Source organism: Dipodomys spectabilis, unplaced genomic scaffold (genome assembly GCF_019054845.1).
Source record: "Dipodomys spectabilis isolate Male_0828 unplaced genomic scaffold, ASM1905484v1 ptg000178l, whole genome shotgun sequence".
Classification (NCBI taxonomy): domain Eukaryota; kingdom Metazoa; phylum Chordata; class Mammalia; order Rodentia; family Heteromyidae; genus Dipodomys; species Dipodomys spectabilis.
The window spans coordinates 5968983-5988855 of NW_024870855.1; the positions used below are offsets into that span (position 1 = coordinate 5968983).

At 38.6% G+C, this 19873-nt stretch overlaps 1 protein-coding gene across 2 annotated transcripts in view; it reads right to left on the reverse strand.

Moving 5' to 3' along the window:
- The window catches only part of Sugct (succinyl-CoA:glutarate-CoA transferase), a 604197-nt gene that overhangs the window by 526407 nt on the left and 57917 nt on the right, over nucleotides 1-19873 (reverse strand). For both annotated transcript variants that reach the window (XM_042695071.1, XM_042695070.1), the window contains exon 7: nucleotides 2828-2919. In XM_042695071.1, the coding sequence (XP_042551005.1) occupies nucleotides 2828-2919 (92 nt within the window). The remainder of the gene's footprint in view (nucleotides 1-2827; nucleotides 2920-19873) is intronic.

Genomic DNA, 19873 nt, shown 5'->3' on the forward strand with positions numbered 1-19873 from the left:
GTTAAGGAAATGTAATATAGACAAGATGGATTCGATCAAGTATGTACATCATCTGTAAATATCACAATGAAATCTCTTTCTATAATTACTTTATACTAATAAAAATTTTAAATAGAAATTAAGTTCTTAAAAAAAAAAAACTAAAGAGATCTGAACGTAACTTTGGCTTCAACATTCCACTCAACCAAAGTCAGATAGACTGCAGCATGAATGTGGAGGTGTGGCTCAGATAGTAGAATGCCAGCCTGGAGCAAAAAGCCAAGGAAGAGTGGGAGGCCCTACACTCAAGCCCCAGTACTGGGGTTTGATAGAGTGATAATTATACCAGGTGAATAAAACATAGTATAGGGGAGTCATGTTTACTAATTTAAAGCACATAAAGTATATAAAACAATGTTTAGAATGCTCAATAAATGCTATTGTTCCTAACGTGTTTATAATGTACCATGTGATTTTTTTGTTTCTTTTGTATGTTCTTCCCCCATGGTATAATGCCTGTTTTCACTGTATTTGATTCCAGTGCCCTGGATCTTGTATATACACTTCTCTAGCTTGGGGAGGGGAAGGGAAAAAACAAAATACTTAAATAGGGATACAGTTGACCCATTGTAACAATGAGATGTACCAAGACACCATGTTGAAAAACGAACTTTACAATTTAGGCTAGGGGTAGGTAGTTGTGGAGGTGGGAGGGAAGGGAGGGGAGGGGAAAAACAAAGGAGGAGGTAACAATGCTTGATAGGAAATGTACTCATGACCTTGCTCATGTAACTGTAACCCTTCTGTACAGTATTTTTACAATAAAAATGTATTAAAAATATATTTAATAGAAAGTAATAGATGGAAACATTTCAGATATTCCTAGATGAATTTAGTGCCCTTAAATAAAATTAGTCTCAATAATGACATCTTAGCCAGATGAGAGTCTATGGGATAGACAAAGAGAGGTAAGTCATGCTTGATTCTGTCAATGGATGGGGGAAAAAAAAATCATCCCTGGATTATTTTAAGGAAAGACTTACATACATATATTCCATGGCTTATAAAAACAAAACAAAGGAAGAAATTACAAAAAGACCTTATATTTATGCTGTTGTTGTTGGTAGTGGTGGTGGTGGTGGTGGTGTTTATGTGTGCTTTTTTTTTTCTTTTCCTGCTTCTTAGAGGGAATAAAAAGGTGTGCAGAAAGAAATGGAAGAAGGGTGAAAAAATCCCAATATTCAGTATACACCATGTGGAAAATGAACTGTGCAACTAGTGAGCAGGGATGAGATGAGGGAACAGGGGGAAAGTAACAGAAGGGGCAACATTGTCCAAAAGAGAAATGTGCTCATTACCTGAATTGTGAAATAGCAACCCCTCTGTACAATACCTTACTAATAATAAAATTATGTATTTTAAAGACTTTATATATTAAGATATTAATACTTCACAACTTCTTTGTGGTTATTGTCATTGTTGCTGGGGGAGGGGGTGTAAATGGGATTTGAACTCAGAGCCTTCTGACTCCAGCTCTACCTATACTGCTCTGAATTCAAAACAAGTAATGACTGCAAAAAAGAGTTGAGGTTATTCTATCACAGTTTATCCCAACATACAGCAGTATTTCCTGAAGAATTAACTAAAAGAAGATCTGCTGGGACAGAATGTATAAGCCTACCAGTCCCTTTGTGGGTTTTTTTTTTATAATTTTGTTTTATTTTTTGTTGGTTGTGAGGCTGAACTCTGTGCTTGGGCACTGTCCCCTAGCTCTTTAGCTCATGGCGAGCATGTTACCACTTGCGCCACAGGGCCACTTCTGGTTTTCTGGTGGTTAACTGGAGATAGGAGTCTCACGGACTTTCCTGCCTAGGCTGGCTTTGAACTGTGATCCTCAGATCTCAGCCTCCTGAGTAGTTAGGATTACAGGCGTGAGCCACTGGCACCAAGCAGTCCATTTGTTTTGAAATGGATCTTTCATTTACTAGGCTTTCCTATTCTGTTGTTTTTGTTTTTGTTTTTGCTTTAATGCTGTCCACATAGTTTTCCACAAGAGTCCATGTTTCAATCTAACCAACCACATCATGGCTATTTATCTGTTTTTTTTTAAGAACATCCCAATGAACCATCAATGGAGATGGATTGCTACTGTCTCAAATCACTCTCTCACTGTCCAACTCTAGTGCATATAACAAATCAGAGACAACATCGGACACCTCAAACAACAGGTTTGCAACCATAGCTACTTATATATTCCAGGGGTGGGGGGAAGAAAGCCTGTGCCATGTGTACATATCTAATATAAGCCCTCTAGCACTATTAGAACTTCATGGTCGAGTCTAATGGAACATTCCATTTAACAGCAGAATTATTCCATGATCCTGCAAAGGTAATTTTGGCTGAATAATATAATAAAGAGGCAAAATGTGTTCACTACCTAGTCTATTGATTTTTGCTAGCAGGTTATTGTTTTCCATGGGGTCATATTAAGAGTTGGGTTTCAGTACATCTAGACACACTTCTATTTTATTTGGATAAGTCATTCACTTTTCTGGGTTGCTTTCTTTTTTGGGGGGGCTGGGGGGGGTCCAGTCGTGAGGCCTGAACTCTGGGCCTGGGTGCTGTCCCTCAGCTCTTCAGCTCAAGGCTAGCGCTCTACCACTTGAGCCACAGCGCCACTTCCGGCTTTTTTTCTTATGTGGTGCTGGGGAATCGAACCCAGGGCCTCATGCATGCAAGGCAAGCGCTCTACCACTGATCCACCTTCCCAGCCCTCTGGGTTGCTTTCTTTTTATCCCCATAGGTTCATGACGAGGAAACCTGTGAACCCAGTAAGAAGGATACCTACCTCAGGGCCTGTGATATGCATCAGACCAGAAATAGCAGAGGCAACAGCATCGTAACCAGCTCGCTGAGACATGGGTCCTGTCTGGCCATAGCCTGAAACAAGAATAGAAATTATCCACACTGGGCAGGGTGCAGAAGTGTGGCACAACCATTTGTCTTCCCCTCGTACTGCAGCTTCTGTTCCTGTTAAGAGCTCCAGGGCCCCTTGATGAAGGAAGTAAGGATTAACCAACAAGTCAAAACCTGACTTTCTGGCCATAGGCAGCAAGGTTTCGATTAGGAAGGCACAGAGTGTTGAAAAATAATTTTACTAAGATGCTAAGGATCAAAAATTAAGAAATAAAGCCAGGCACCCGTGGCTCACGCCTGTAATCCTAGCTACCCAGGAGGCTGAGAATTGAGGAGAAAACCTGAAGTGGTACCATGGCTCAAGTGGTAGAGCGCTTGACTTGAGCTGAAGAGCTGACAGACAGTGCCCAGGCCGAGTTCAGGCCCCATGACTGACAAAAAAAAAAAGCAAGAAATAACATAAAATGCAAATTTCTGGCTTTCCTAGAAAAAAAAATCAGATGATGCATACATCCTTCTATGACAATAATCCACTTGGAGGAACAACTCTCAGTTACATTATAGAATTCTTTTTTTTAATTTTTATTTTTATTTTTATTTTTTTTGAACATACTGTAGAGAGGGGTTACAATTACATGGCAAGATAATGAGTACATTTCTTATCAAGCATTGTTGCCTCCTCCTTTGTTTACCCTTCACATCCCTTCCCAGATTTCCCCCCCCCATCCTCCCCCCTCCCCCCCCCCACCAAAGTTGTAAAGTTCGTTTTCGATATGACAACTTGTACTTCTCATTGTTGCAACAGGTCCACCTGTATCCTTAAACGACTTGTTTTTCCCCATCTCCTCCACAAATTATACCGACATCAAATATAGTGAAAGCAGGGGTTATACTGTGGGGGAGGGACATACAAAGCAACAAAGAAATAATCTTATAAATGAGTTAGAAACAAATGCATGAAAGAAAAAAACATTAAAATACGTATCTAAGGGTTCATTTTCCTCACATCACATTATCTGACCTTTTCTGCTTGACTCATACATATACTAGATATTGCAAATAGGGGAAACCATGGGACCTATGTTTCTTTGGGCTTGGCTTACTTTACTTAATATAATTTTTCCAAGTCTTTCCATTTCCTAACAAATAGGGCAATGTCATTCTTTCTGATGGAGGCATAGAATTCCATTGTGTATATATACCACATTTTCTTGATCCATTCATCTACTGAGGGGCATCTGGGTTGGTTCCATATCTTAGCTATGGTAAATAATGCTGCAATAAACATAGTTGTGCTGGTAGCTTTAGTGTGGTCTTGTTTGTAAACATTTGGGTAAATGCCTAAAAGTGGGATTGTTGGGTCATAGGGGAGCTCACAACTGCCCAACAAATAAGTGGGCTAAAGACTTGAAGAGAAACTTCTCTGAAGAAGAAAGAAGGATGGTCAATAGACACATGAAGAAATGCTCAACCTCCCCAGCCATAAAAGAAATGCAAATCAAAACAACATTGAGATATCACCTCACTCCAGTTAGAATGGCAAAAATCAAGAACTCTAACAACAACAGATGCTGGAGGGGATGTGGACAGAAGGGAACCTTACTTCATTGTTGGTGGGAGTGTAAACTTGTTCAACCACTTTGGAAAGCAGTATGGAGGTTCCATTATAGAATTCTCTACCACTCCTTATTCTTAACAATTCAGCCTCTTCACCCTTTTACTTACGTTCCAGACCCTCCCTCAATAAGCATATGATACTTTCCATCTGTACAATAAAGCCAGATAGTATCTTCTGAAATTCTGCTTACATATTTTCACAAGAGTGTAAAACTATAAATGACAAAAATTTGAACATAACTTTTTATTACTTCTCACAGTACTGCTGTATGGAGTTTTTAACTATTTTTTGTCTTTTCTTTTTTGGTACTGGGTATGGAACCCAGGACGTTGTATTTGTAAGCCAGTGCTTTGCCACTGAGCTACATCTTAACCCCTGACAATATGTCTTTGTGTGTGTGTTCGTGTGTGCACATGTGTGTGTGGGGGGGGTGTCAATCATGGGACTTGAACTCAGGTCCTGGACACTGTTCCTGAGCTTTTTTGCTACTTGAGCCAAAACTCCACTTCTGGCTTTTTGGTGGTTAATTGGAGATAAGAGTCTCAGGGACTTTCCTGCCCAGGCAGGTTTCAAACCATGATCCTCACATCTCAGCGCCTCTTGAGTAGCTAGAATTACAACCATGAGCCACTAGCACCTGGATAAAAGTGTTTTTAAGGTGTTTCTCTGTGTCTGTCTGTCTCTCTCATCTCCTCTCTCTGTATCTATCTCTCTCTTCTCTCTTTCTCTTTCTCTCTCCTCTCTTTCTCTCTCTCCTCTCTCTCTCTCTCTCTCTCTCTCTCTCTCTCTCTCTCTCTCTCTCTCTCTCTCTCTCTCTTTCTCTCTCTGCCTTTTGGCGGTATAAGGAGACATCAGCATAAACCAAGATAAAATGAGAAACCTTTCCTCCTGCTCTTAGTCTTGCTGTATACTTACTATTTACTACTAAAGAGTATATCAGGAGCTATATGAATCTCTCCAAATCCCATTTACCAGACAGAGAGTAAACTAGTCAAGAGCCACCCAGCCCCATCTGCTTTTCGGGAATATACACACTGTATATACACACTGCTTTAATTAATTTTGTGTGTGTATGTGCATGCATGTTGGCGTACATCTGTGTATGTGTGCTGGTCATGGGACTTGAACTCAGGGTCTGGGTGCTGTCCCTGAGTTTTTGTACTCAAGGCTAACACTCTACCATTTGAGCCACAACTCCACTTCTGGCTTTTTAATTGGAGATGAGTCTCACAGACTTTTCTGCCCAGGCTGACTTTGAAATGTGATCCTCATATCTCAGCCTCCTGAATAGCTAAGATTACTGGTGTGAGCCTCCTGTGCCCAGTTTACATGCTGCTTTAGAAATAACAAGAAAGGGTGAGCCAAGGGCTTTGCTTCATGGGCCACTTGGACTGTTCCCTCAACACATGTGAAGGTATAACAATGAAATGTCCTGCTGTATACTTGATAAATGCCAATAAAAAAGTTTAATGGGATAGGAAGGGACCATAAGGGAAATAATTATTTTCTCTGTTCAGAAGTAGAGAAATGTATGCTGAGCCTTAGAGAATGAATCTGAGGGCAGCTAGTTTGCATTTGCAAGTGGTGCCCTTGTCCAGACTTCCAGTCTTCAACACAATGGTTCCCAGCATAGAGCAGGCCTCCAGGAACACAAAAAAGCTGCACCATAAGGCAGGAAGCTGTGTGTTCCATGAACCACCTGTTATCTCAACAGGAAGTCCAGAGAAGTGTTAAGTTTCTCCAGGTTAGAGAAATCACTAGGTGCATCTCACCAGAAGCCCAAAACCCTCAAATGGTACCAACTAAGAGCCCTCCTCTCCCCCACCCCTTTACCCAATCAGCACAGCTCCAAATGGAGTCTTCTAAATAAAAGCCTGCAGGAAAATATGCTCAGAAAAACAAACAGCTTACAAAATGCCTTGTGATACAAATTCTGTTTTTGTTTAGCTTACAACAACTGGGAAGCATAAATATCCTAATTACTTTCAATTGCCACCTCCAAGTAGTTCCTATTAAAGAGATGTATAAATAGTTGCTTATTTCACTAGTGAAGTGGAAAAAAAGAAGGAGTTGTACATTTGAATTGTACATTCAAATTATGGCTTTCCAACTACTAAATCTTCAAATATTCATTTCATCTCCTTGAGCCTCAATGTATTTATTTGTCAAACAGCAATAATCACATCACAATCTTGGTTTTATTGTAAGAATTCAGTTTGATTTTATATATATACATATGTGCACACAACACACACACATACATAACACACAGAGAGGCACTGGAAGCTCATGCCTGTAATACTAGCTATTAAGAAGGCTGAGATCTGAGGATCACGGTTGGAAGCCAGCCCAGGCAGCAAAGTCCATGAGACTCTGATCTCCAATTAACCACCAGAAAACTGGAGCTGTGGCTCAAAGTGGTAGAGCATTACCCTTGAGCAAAAAAACTCAGGGACAGTTTCCAGGCCCTGAATTTAAGCCCTGTGACAAAATGTGTGTGTGTGTGTGTGTGTGTGTGTGTGTGTGTGTGTGTGTGCGCACGCGCATGTGTGTGTACATATATATAAAATACATTTCAAAACCACTGAGCATTGAGTATGCATTAATCAATGAATATGTATCTATCTATAAAATACTATATCATTTTATATTGTTCATAAAATATAATAACAACAAAAGTCCCTCCAGAGATGTTGAAATGATGAGAATAGATAGTCCAAGCCTATTATTATGTTAATAAGTTATACAATTTGAAATTTTTAGGGTCAGGTGTACTGGTGCATTCCTATAATTCCAGCTCCAGGAGAGGCAGAGGTAACATGGTAACAATGTAAGTCTGGCCTGGAAAAAGCTCAAGATCTTATCTGAAAAATAAACTAAACGCACAAAGCATTGGGGACATAATTCAAGTTGTGAGCCTGAAAATCTCAGTACCACAAAATAAAACAATTTAGTTGGGTGTTATGGAGCACACCTGTAGTCCTAGCATTCAATAAGCTAAGGTAGGAAGACCTAGAGTTTAAGGCTAACCTAAGCTATGTAGCATGATTCTGACTGGAAAACAAAGCAATTGAAATGTTTTGTTTGGGGAAGTTATATTTGCGCAATAAAGAGAGAAATGAGGGGCTGGGAAGGTGGCTCAGTGGTAGAGCGCTTGCCTTGCATGCATGAGGCCCTGGGTTCGATTCCTCGGCACCACATAAGCAGAAAAAGCCAGAAGTGGCGTTGTGGCTCAAGTGGTAGAGTGTTAACCTTGAGCTGAAGAGCTGAAGGACAATGCCCAGGCCCAGAGGTCAGGCCCCACGAAAAAAAGAGAGAGAAATGACAATAATAATAAATATCTCCATAATATGAATCAAAAATTATTCTTCCTTTTCAGCTTATACTTACTTTAATTACTTGAATAATGACTACTAATACTATGAACAAATATTTTGAAGAAAAAACAAAGTTTTAAAGTAAGTAACTAACAGAAGGTGATTTTCTAAAATTACTCTTTTGGCTACATGTGAAATGGAATTACGAAAAGTTCAAAAGAAAGCCGAAATGTAGCTAAGTACAGAATCCAAATAATTAATGTTAGCCTCACAATTTCAAAACCAATTATGTTCAAAATCTGCATTAAAGATAAGATACTTTTAGTTCTTTTTAAAATTTTATTGTAAAGATGCTGTACAGAGGGGTTACAGTCACATGAGTGAGGTAATGAGTCCATTATTTGCTGATCATTACCCCTTCCCTTGTTTTTCTCCCACTATCCCTTCTCTCCTCTACCTCCCTCACTCCTCCCCACCCCACTCCACCCCCAACCCCAGTCCCTGCCTGAAGTTGTAAAGTTTATTTCCAATATACTGTCCTCTGTGTATCCTTGTTGCAATGGGTTATCCTGTGTCCTTATTTCAGCTTTTTGGTATTCCCCTTCCACTCCCCAGCTTAGACAAATGTATAAACAAGATGCAGGGTACCAAAATCAAGTACAGGGTAAAGTACATACAAAGGAAATTTTTAAAAAAATAGTACATTTAAAACAACAAGAGGTGAGGAAAATTAAGGAAGTTATAGAAAAGCAGAGGAGTACTCCAGTGTATATGTGTATGTTTGTGTATGTGTCTGTGTGTGTGTGTGTGTGTCTCTCTCTTTCTCTCTGTTGTTTCTGTCTCTGTCCTCCCTCCCCTTCTCCTTTCCTCTTCCCTTCTCCCCATACCCCAACTCTCCTTTCTTCCACTTAGTTTCATTCTAAGGAGCAACCTCGCCATCTTGTGGCCTTGGTGAACACTGACTGTAAAGCAAAAGTAAAACAACAGATAAGGGTCTCATATCTAAAATATACTTAGAACTCAAAAACTTAAATCCCCAAAAACAAATCCTCAAAGAAACTACTTCCCAATAAGTAAGTGGGCTACAGACTTGAAGAGAAGCTTCTCTGAAGAGGAAATAAGAATGCTCAATAGACAAATGAAGAAATGCTCAACCTCTCTAGCCATAAAAGAAATGCAAATCAAAACAACATTGAGATACCACCTCACCCCAGTTAGAATGGCTATAATCAAGAACTCTAATAACAACAGATGCTGGAGGGGATGTGGACAGAAGGGAACCTTACTGCATTGTTGGTGGGAGTGTAAACTTGTTCAACCACTTTGGAAAGTAGTATGGAGGTTCCTCAAAAGACTCCACATAGAGCTCCCCTATGACCCAGCAATCCCACTTTTGGGCATTTACCCAAATGATCACAAACAAGACCATACTAAAGCTACCAGCACAACTATGTTTATCGTAGCATTATTTACCATAGCTAAGATATGGAACCAACCCAGATGCCCCTCAGTAGCTGAATGGATAGAGAAAATGTGGTATATATATATACAATGGAATTCTATACCTCCATCAGAAATAATGACACTATCCCATTTGTTAGGAAATGGAAAGACTTGGAAAAAATTATATTAAGTGAAGTAAGCCAGGCCCAAAGAAACATAGGTCCCATGGTTTGCCTTATTTGCAATAACTAGTATATGTCTAGGACAAGCAGAAAAGGTCAAAAGCTATGTACATATGACCAGATAAGATGATGTTAAGCAAAATGAACCCCAAGATAGGGACACAAGTGGTTTTTTTCTTTCTTGCTATTTTTTTCGGGGATCCAGTCGTGGGGCCTGAACTCTGGACCTGGGCGCTGTCCCTCAGCTCTTCAGCTCAAGGCTAGCGCTTTACCACTTGAGCCACAGCACCACTTCCGGCTCTTTTTTCTTTTTGCTTATGTGATGCTGAGGAATCGAACCCAGGGCCTCATGCATGCAAGGCAAGCGCTCTACCACTGAGCCACCTTCCCAGCCCCCTTGCTATTGTTTTAACGTATTTATAATGTACTATGTGACTTTTTTGTTTCTTTTGTATGTTCTTCCCCCATGGTATAACCCTGTTTTCACTGTATTTGATTCAGTGCCCTGCATCTTGTATATACACTTCTCTAGCTTGGGGAAGGGAAGGGAAAAAACAAAATGCTTAAATAGGGATACAGGTTGACCCATTGTAACAATGAGATGTACAAGACACTATATAGAAAATGAACTTTACAACTTCAGGCCTGCTGAGGGGGAGTTGGGGAGAGGGGGAGGGAAGGGATGGTAGGGGAAAAGCAAAGGAGGGGGGGTAACATGTAACAGTAACCCCTCTGTAGAGTATCTGTACAATAAAAATACATATTAAAAATAAACAAAGCAAAAGTAGTCTTTTCAGATCTCTTATGTAAAATGTGGGAGAAAGAAGCTATAGGGAAAGATTTATCTCTTAATATTTTCTCTGCATAGCATATGATCGCATCTACCCAATCCTGATTGTACTCATTTTTCTACTTAATTATGTCCGTTCTGGGGCTTGAACTCAGAGCTTCATAATTTTTATTGGCTTTTTTTATCAAGGTTGACTCTACCACTTGAGTCACATCTCCACTCCTGGCTTCTTACTGGTTATTTAGAGAAAAGAGTCTCAGAGATTTCTTCTGGCTTCAAATCTGGATCTGCATATCTGAGACTCCTGAGTAGCTAGGATCCCAGACATTAGTCAATAACTCAGGGCTCCCTGTGATTTTCCCTGCCAATGCTTTCTAGGGTCTCTCTAAGTGAACCCAAGCAGATCCAGGTCCCTCATTACTCTAGCTGAGAGCTAGAGTACTTGGGGTGGTCTCCTGCTCTGTGGCCTTGCCTCCTCATTTTCCCACTGTCTTGAATGTTCTTCATCTCCCCCGGTACCCTCTGAATACCTCCATAGCTTATACTGCCCTGGAGCCTTTGTACTACCTAAAATGTTCTTCCTTCCAGTCTCCACATGGTTGGCTTCTTCCTTAAATATATCCTCCATGAGACCTTCCTCACCACCCAGACTAAAATAGACCACCCTAGAGTGAAAAGCCACAGAGGCTGGGATGGAGGATCTGATCTCTGCAGTATCTGTAGCACATCTCTAGGTGTATCTATGAAGACATTTCCACAGAGAAGTAACTAAAGGAGAAGACCCAGCCCATGGGCTAGGGGGCCCAGTGGGATCACAGGGGAAAGCAGAACACAGAACACAGGCATCCTCCCACTGTGCTTCCTGATATGAGGTGAACAAGCCCCTCCTCACACTCTAGATACCACCCTCTGGCTTCCTCCCAATGAGCCCATGTCCTAAAGTGTCCATCACTTCTCAAAAGCCAATCAACTTACAAGTCCACAAAAGGATGAATCCTTCTATCAGGTAAGAGAGCTAGCATGTCCAATCACCTCCTAAAGGATTTACTTCTGAAACCTATTGCCTTGGGGACCAAGCCTATGTTATCAAAACCATAACCAAGTCCTATATCTGCTATGATTTAAGAAACAAAATAACCCATGGTTTCCCTTATTTGCAATAACTAGTATATGTCTGAGTCAAGCAGAAAAGGTCAGATAAGTTGATGTTAGGGAAATGAACCCTAAGATATGTATTCAAATGTTTTTTCTTTCATGCAATTGTTTCTAACATATTTATAAGATGATTTCTTTGTTGCTTTGTATGTCCCTCCCCCACAGTATAACCCCTGCTTTCACTGTATTTGATGTTGGTATAATTTGTGGAGGGGAAGGGAAAAAAACAAATCGTTTAAATAGGGATACAGGTGGACCCATTGCAACAATGAGATGTACAAGTAGTTATGTCATCGTTATGTCAAAAAACGAACTTTACAACTTTGGTGGGGGGGGGATGGATTTGGTGGGGGGGGGCAGGAGGGGGAGGATGGGAAGGGATGGGAAGAGGAAACAAAGGAGGAGGCTATAATGCTGGATAAGAAATGTACTCATTATCTTGCCCATGTAATTGTAACCCCTCTGTACAGTATTTTCACAATAAAAAGAAAGAAAGAAAATAGGAGTATTCTTAAAGTTAATACTATGAGCCAGGTGCTGGTAGCTCACACTTGTAATCCTAGCTGATCAGGAGGATGAAATCTGAGGATTGAAGTTCAAAGCTAGCCCAGGCAGGAAAGGCTGTGAGACTCTGATCTCCAGTTAACCACCAGAAAACCAGATGTGGAGATGTGGCTCAAAGTGGTAGAGTGCTAGTCTTGAGAGAGAGAGAAAAAAAAACTCATCTCAAGGACTGTGCCAAAGTCCTGATTTCAAGCCCCACAACCAAAAAAAAGTTAATACTATTGTTATTAGCTAGATAGCGGATACCAATATTTCAACAGCTACAAAAACTCCAACAGTAGACCATTTACCTGAAAGAACAGAAAGCAAAAAAGAAAAAAAAAACTATTGTATAATGAATAATGTAATTCTGAAAAATTAACAAATATTTAGACCTTGTTTCTTTGCTTATAAATGTTTTAAATTAAAAGTATAGGATATAAATAAATGTATAATGTGTGTTATCTTTTAAAGTACTTGTGTCCACTAAAAAGACTTAGAAGCAAAAACTGTATCAATAAGTATTACTACAACCCAGACCCAGGTCTCTAAATATACTTCCCATCAAAAGGAAGCAAGAAAAAAAAGGAACTAAGAAACCTCAGAGAAATTGTTAGTTCTTGTATAAAGTAGAAATATAGGAAATTCTCCTGAGATTTCTTGTTATACCAGAAATCAAGGAAGCTACCAAACATTATCAGCAATATCCAAAATATACAGATGCCAAATTGAAAAGTCCTCCACCAAAGCTGGAGTTGTGGTTCCGGTAGAAGAGCACCTGCCTAGCAAGTTGGAGGCCCTAAGTTCAAACCTTAGGACCACTAAAACCTGGGCTCTCACTGGCCAAAGATGAGAATTTAAGCATTGACATGGATATTAACTACAATTGACTGAAACAGATCAAATGGCTCATGATAACTTCAAACATCGATCACTACTAGCATGCACTAAGGAACAAATTCATTTTAGAATAATTGATAAAGGAAAATTTTTTATATCTACCCTAACTTTACTAAGTAAACTATAACTGGAGGTAGTCAAATAGTTGTTAAGAAAAAGATCTGTTTTATAGAATTTTTCTAACCAATACATGGAGGAAGAGTTAGAAAGCAAAGCATTATTGTATAAATTTATAATTTGTAATAAATCTAGGCAATCACCATTAGTGGGTATTAGCATCATAAAAAGAGCAATATCTACTCATATGTGCCGCCTAATAGAACTATATTGTAACGGACAAAAAGAAAGAATTTGAGCATCATGGCAATGTGCTTAGCAATATACAAGCAACTCAACAGGACATATGAGCTGGTATTTTAGCCAAATTTCAAAAAGAAAAAAGGACTGATAACCAACTATAAGTTAAAAGTGAGGATTTTGATCAATATTGGCCTTCATTTGGACACCAACTCAAATTACAGAGAGAGAAAAAAACAGCAAGGGAAAATTGGGAAAATCTAAAAAACAAATGCTCAGATGACATAAAATAATTATTTTTATTTTATCTATAATAATAGCTAAGTATACTTCAATGAAAAGTACTTTCCCTATAGCATCTAGAGGTAAAATTATGAGGAAGAGAGGGGAAGAAGAAGAAAAAGAATAGGAAGATGAGGAGGAAGGATATGTGTCAAAGGAGGCTTTGTCTGAAGGATCAGTGAGAAGAGAGAGGCATAAAGGGTAGTAGGAGAGTGAAGAAGATCAAAGATGTATACAGTATGGATATAGACAGATGGTTGATTGATTGGTTGATTGATAGGTATAAACAGATACAGATACACATAAGAAGAGATCATGATGAAACCCATTATAACATTGTTGGAAAAGAGGAGGAGGGAGAATAGGGGAAAAGAATAGAAAGGGTGAATTTTCTCAAAATACAGTCTGTACATCTATGGAATTATCACAATGAAACCCCTTGTACTATTAATATTAATGTTAATAAAAGAAAATATTTATATTAAATATATTTTGAATTATTTAGAAAAGAAAACATGTGAAGTCTGAAACTTGCTTTAAAATAGTCTGAGTTATAATAAATGCTATGGAGATCTCAAATAGTACAATTATTTAGGAAGACTAAGCACAAAATAGGCACCAAGAAATGGATACTTGCAAGGGAGAATCGTGGAGCCAAGGGGAGGGGGATAAACAATGAAGGGAGGAGGGAGAATCAGTCAAGAAGTCATTATAAATACCACAAAATTGAGAAATGTAAGACAAGGAGCAGGTTGAAGGGGAATGAAATCATTTAAGAGTGTGACAGATCAAGATTCACTGTAAGCTGGGCATTGGTGACTCATACCTATCATCTTAGCTACTCAGGAGGCTGACATCTAAGGATCATGGTTTAAAGCCAGCCAGGTAGAAAAGTCCCCATGAGACTCTTATCTCCAATTAACCACTCAAAAACTGGAAGTGGCACTGTGGCTCAAGTGGTAGAGTGCTAACTTTGAGCACAAAGAGCTTAGAGACAGCACCCAGGCCCTGAGTTCAAGCCCCACAACTGAAAAAAAAAAAAAGATGCACTCTATTCATCTAATGCTTTGTTAATTACATCTACCTTGTGCAACTACTTACAGACAATTTTTAAAAAATAGACAGAGGGGAGAAGAATAATAGGATTATAAACAAAATAACACCAACCAAGAATTGTTCATTATTGACTGAGGTACTGAAGATTCATTACATTATTTCTCTGGGTAACTTTAGGGTTTTTTTTTTTTTTTCAAAATAAAATACTTAGAATAATAAGTTTTAAAATTACATACAAATTTCATCTTGTATATCTAAAATTACACCATGGAATATTAGATTTGAATACGTCTCAGACAAAAATTACTACTGTCCAGAGAAGAAAATTGAGGTTGGAGATGTTAAGGAAAACAAACAATAACAATAGTAGAGCTAGCCCTCCAGTTCGTGGGCTTACAGTTTTTGGGTTTTTGTGACCATCCTGGAACTTGAATTCAGGGCCTCGGCTATCACTCTACCACTTGAGCCATACTTCTACTTCTGAGTTTTGGGTGGTTAATTTGAGATAAATGTCTCACAAATTTCCTTGCCTGGGCTGGTTTTGAACCTCAATCCTCAGATCTCAGCCTTCTGAGTAGCTAAGATTACAGGCATGAGCCACCACTGCCTGGCTAAGTTTTTAAGCTTTCCCGATGTCATCCTTCTTCACCTGAACAAGGAGAGTTCATACTCTAGTCTGAACAGTCTTCTTAGTTGTTTTCTTCTTATAAGAATTCATGTGGGAGAAAAACAAGGGAAGGAGTAACAATGTTTGACAAGAAATGTACTCACTAACCTTACATATGTAACTATAACCCCTCTGTACAACAGCTTGACAATAAATTTTAAAAAAGAATTATTCAAAAACGAATTCAGGAGCCCATTTTCTAAAATGCAAAATATCTCCCAGGGGAACAGGGAGAGTTTCCTTTGTTTTTGTTCTTTGTCTTGTGGCCATTTCTTCTACTGAGGGAATTAAATAAGACATGTTCCCCAAATGAATTAAATTTTCACAATCTTCTTATTGTTTTTCCTTAACTTTTTCTATTAGCATTGAGAAATGCTTTTCTATTGCTTTGAAAGACATTTACCCATAATCCTATCATTAATTTAATAAGATTTGTCCTCCTATCAGATACATAACAATTTAGATTCTTACAGTCATACCTCATATTGTTTTGGGTTGTTCCTTCTCTCCCACTCCTTCCTTCAGGATAAATACAATATTTCTTGACTGTAAGATGTGTATCTTCCATTTCCCTCCCACTGCACTAGCCTGGGAGGAGGATCACAAAATCCTGGGTAATGCAGAGCATTTTTCTGCCTGCTCAAACAAACTGACTTAAGAAACCAATCAAGCAACAGGAAAACCAAACACCACAAGCAGACCAGAGACTCCACCAAGAGACTGGATACAGACACAGGGGAGATACAGGATCTTCCCATCCCCGCCCCCCCCAAAAAAATCAAGGAACTCTTTTTTCACCTTTTTAAAAAAAATTTTAAATTGTTTTCTATTAATCTTTTTTCCTCTCATAATTTTTATTTTAGGGGTGTGTGTGTGTGTGTGTGTGTGTGTGTGTGTGTGTGTGTGTGTGTGTGTGTATGTTTCGGGTTTTTTATCTCTTTTGACCTTTTGGTCTTTTTTGTATTGTTTTGCTTTTACTCTTTTCGTTTTTTTTTTTCTTTCTGTTTTTTTGCATGACTTAATTGTTGTTCCCCAGATATATACCCGTCATTGATCATTAAACCTTTCCCCCATTGTGTACATACTGAATCCAGAAATTTATTACTCAATTCACAACCTCTTAGGCTTAACTTCTTTAATGGCAGTATTACATCTTTATACCTATATAATTTTCAAGTAACTAATTTTAAGAATTTTTATTTTTTAGTTTTTCAGTCTCCTTTCTATCCCTCCCCTCCTATCATCCAACCCTTTTCTTCTCTCAATATCACTTCTTTAAACTTACATAATTTTTGTGTTTCACTTTTTAAATTTAAATTTTTGTTTTTCCATTTTTTTGGTTTTTTTCATCTCTCTCCTATCATTCTGTCCAATCTATTTCCCTCTCTGAGATTAGGACTTGGTTAAATTCACTCTCCTTTTACCTCTCTACATCCCTCTAATCCTATTTTTTCCCACATTTCTCCCTAAACTTAATAATTTCTGGTTTGCCAAATTCTTCTTTGTTGTTCTTAGCCCATTAATCCATAGTTGTTTGATAATTAATAGATTGAATCTGTGGAACTAGATTGTATCTGCAGCCATTCTGACTGTGCAACTACAGGAGTTTGGTTGATGCTTGCCTTACAATAGTGTTCTAGCACAAAATTACTTTCATACCAAATGGGCAGAACAAGCCAGAAAAACACAAGAAAAATGGCAAGTCTGGGTATCTCAACTCCCACTCATGATAATCTGGTGACAGAACACTTAATGAAAAATCCAGAGGAGAGTTCCAAAAAACCTCTACAAACACTACTGGTAAACATGGTGAATGAAAAGATTGAAACTTGCAACAGACTCAGTGTGAGCATGATTGGGAGAGAGGAAGCAAACCAAAGATTAATACAGAAAACTCATGAGCATGAGGAAGCTACTCAAAGATTGATACAGGAATTGCGTGAGCAGGTTGAAAACAGTCAAAGAGATAGGAATTCTGTGAGCAGGCTGAGAACAGTCAAAGAGAAAGACAGAAATTGCATGAGCAGGCTGAGAATAGTCAAAGAGAACTACAGGAATTGCGTGAACATGAGGAAGCTAATCAAAGAGTAATACAGGAATTGCAAGAGCGAGATGAGACTAGACAAAGATCAATAGAGGCATTCATGGAATCCATAAATAGACACCTGAAAGAATTCAGAGAGACCACAAATGGAATGCTGAATGGAGCCTGACAGAAGGAATGGGACTCCAAGGAAACCATAACCAATCAACTAAGTGATTTGAGAATAAACACTGAACACCAAATTAAGGAAGTAAAGAAGTTCATACAAGATCTAAAACAAAGCTCCACCAAAGAATTTGAAGCCATCAAAGCCTACCAATGAGAAGGAAAGGAAATAAAAAACAAAGTAGAAAGTCTTGACAGTAGGTTAGACCATGCAAAAGATCAAATCTCGGGGATTGAAGACAGCCTAGATGTTATAGAGAAAGAACATACAACTATCCAAGACAAATCCAAGAAATATGATAGATCTATTCAACATTTGGAAGACACCATTAGAAGGCCTAATCTGAGGATAATGGATAATGGGTGTAGAGGAGCACCTAGAGACAGAAGTCAATGATCTAGGAAATTTGTTTAAAAGGATCCTAGCAGAGAACTTCCCAAACATGCAAAAAGATAGTTCTATTCTGATACAAGAAGCTTTTAGAACCCCAAACAGACCAGACCAGAACAGGACATCCCACCATCATATTATAATCCACACAGGATCAATTCAGACCAAGGAAAATATCCTTAAAGCTGTCAAGGAAAAAAGATCAATCACCTATAGAGGGAAACCAATTAGAATTACCTCAGATTTCTCAGCAGAGACAATTAAAGCAAGAAGAGCCTGGAATGATGTATGCCATGCCCTAAAGACAAACAACTATCAACCAAAAATACTGTATCCAGCTAAACTCTCCTTCATAACCAAAGGTCAAAAAAAAAACCTTCCATAGCAAAGAAAAATTGAAACAATATATCTCCACCAAACCAGCCGTACAAAAGATACTTAAAGATGTCCTACACAAAGAAAACCAACAAGACCAAAATAAAGGCCAAGAACCTGCACCCAAACTGAGAATCCAAGAACCATAGGAAGCTATGCTATGGTAAATAATGCTGCAATAAACATAGTTGTGCTGGTAGCTTTAGTATGGTCTTGTTTATGATCATTTGGGTAAATGCCCAAAAGTGGGATTGCTGGGTCATAGGGACACTCTATGTGGAGTCTTTTGAAGAACTTCCACACTACTTTCCAAAGTGGTTGGAATTCTATGCCTCCATCAGAAAGAATGACATCATCCCATTTGTTAGGAAATGGAAAGACTTGGAAAAAATTATATTAAGTGAAGTAAGCCAGGCCCAAAGAAACATAGGTCCCATGGTTTCCCTTATTTGCAATAACTAGTATATATCTGAGACAAGCAGAAAAGGTCAGATAAGTTGATGTTAGGTTAAATGAACCCCAAGATAAGGATTCAAATGTTTTTTCTTTCATGCTATTGTTTCTAACATATTTATAAGATGATTTCTTTGTTGCTTTGTATGCCCTTCCCCCACAATATAACCCCGGCTTTCACTGTATTTGATGTTGGTATAATTTGTGGAGGGGAAGGGAAAAAACAAATTGTTTAAAGAGGGATACAGGTGGATCCATTGCAACAATGAGATGTACAAGATGTTAAGTCAAAAAAACAAACTTTACAACTTTGGCCAGGAACGGGGGAGGGAGGGGATATGGGTGGTTGGGGTGGGGGAGAGGATATGGGAAGGGATAGGAAGGGGAAACTAAGGAGGAAGCAACAATGCTTGATAAGAAATGTACTAATTATCTTGCTCATGTAATTGTAACTCCTCTGTAAGGTATTTTCATAATAATAATAACAAATTTTAAAATGATTTAAAAAAAAGAACCATAGGAAGAACCCAGTTGTCACAACCCCCAAGAAGGTGGATAACATGGCAGGAATTCCTAAACACCTCTCAGTCCTATCTCTCAACATTAACGGACTTAACTCTCCAATTAAGCAACATAGACTGTCTAGTTGGATTAAAAAGCAAGATCCTTCTATCCTCCTTCAGGAGGCAGACCTTGTCCATAAGAGCAAACACATGTTGAAAGTGAAAGGCTTGAATAAAATCTACCAAGCAAACGGCCCCCATAAACAGGCGGCAGTTGCAATCCTAATATCAGATAAAATAAACTTCAAATTAAAATTAGTGAGAAGAGATAAAGAAGGTCGCTACATACTAATTAAGGGATCTCTCCTTCAGGAGGATATTACAATTCTAAATATCTATTCGCCAAACAACAGAGCACCCAAATTTATCCAACAAACAATACTTGCCCTCAAATCTCACTTAGATCCAAAGACATTAATTGTTGGGGACTTTAACACACCACTATCCCCACTAAATAGATCAACTTGGCAAAAACTCAACAGAGAAACCACAGATCTAGACAACGGCATAGATCAACTAGATTTAACAGACATTACCGAATATTTCACCCAGCAGCATCAGAATACACGTTTTTCTCTGCAGCACAAGGAACATTTTCTAAAACAGACCACATTTTAGCTCACAAAGCAAACTTGTCCAAATTCAGAAACACTGAAGTTATGCCCTGCATTCTCTCAGACCACAAGGGAATAAAATTAAAACTCAATACCAAAAACCACCAAAGAAAGTTCTGTACC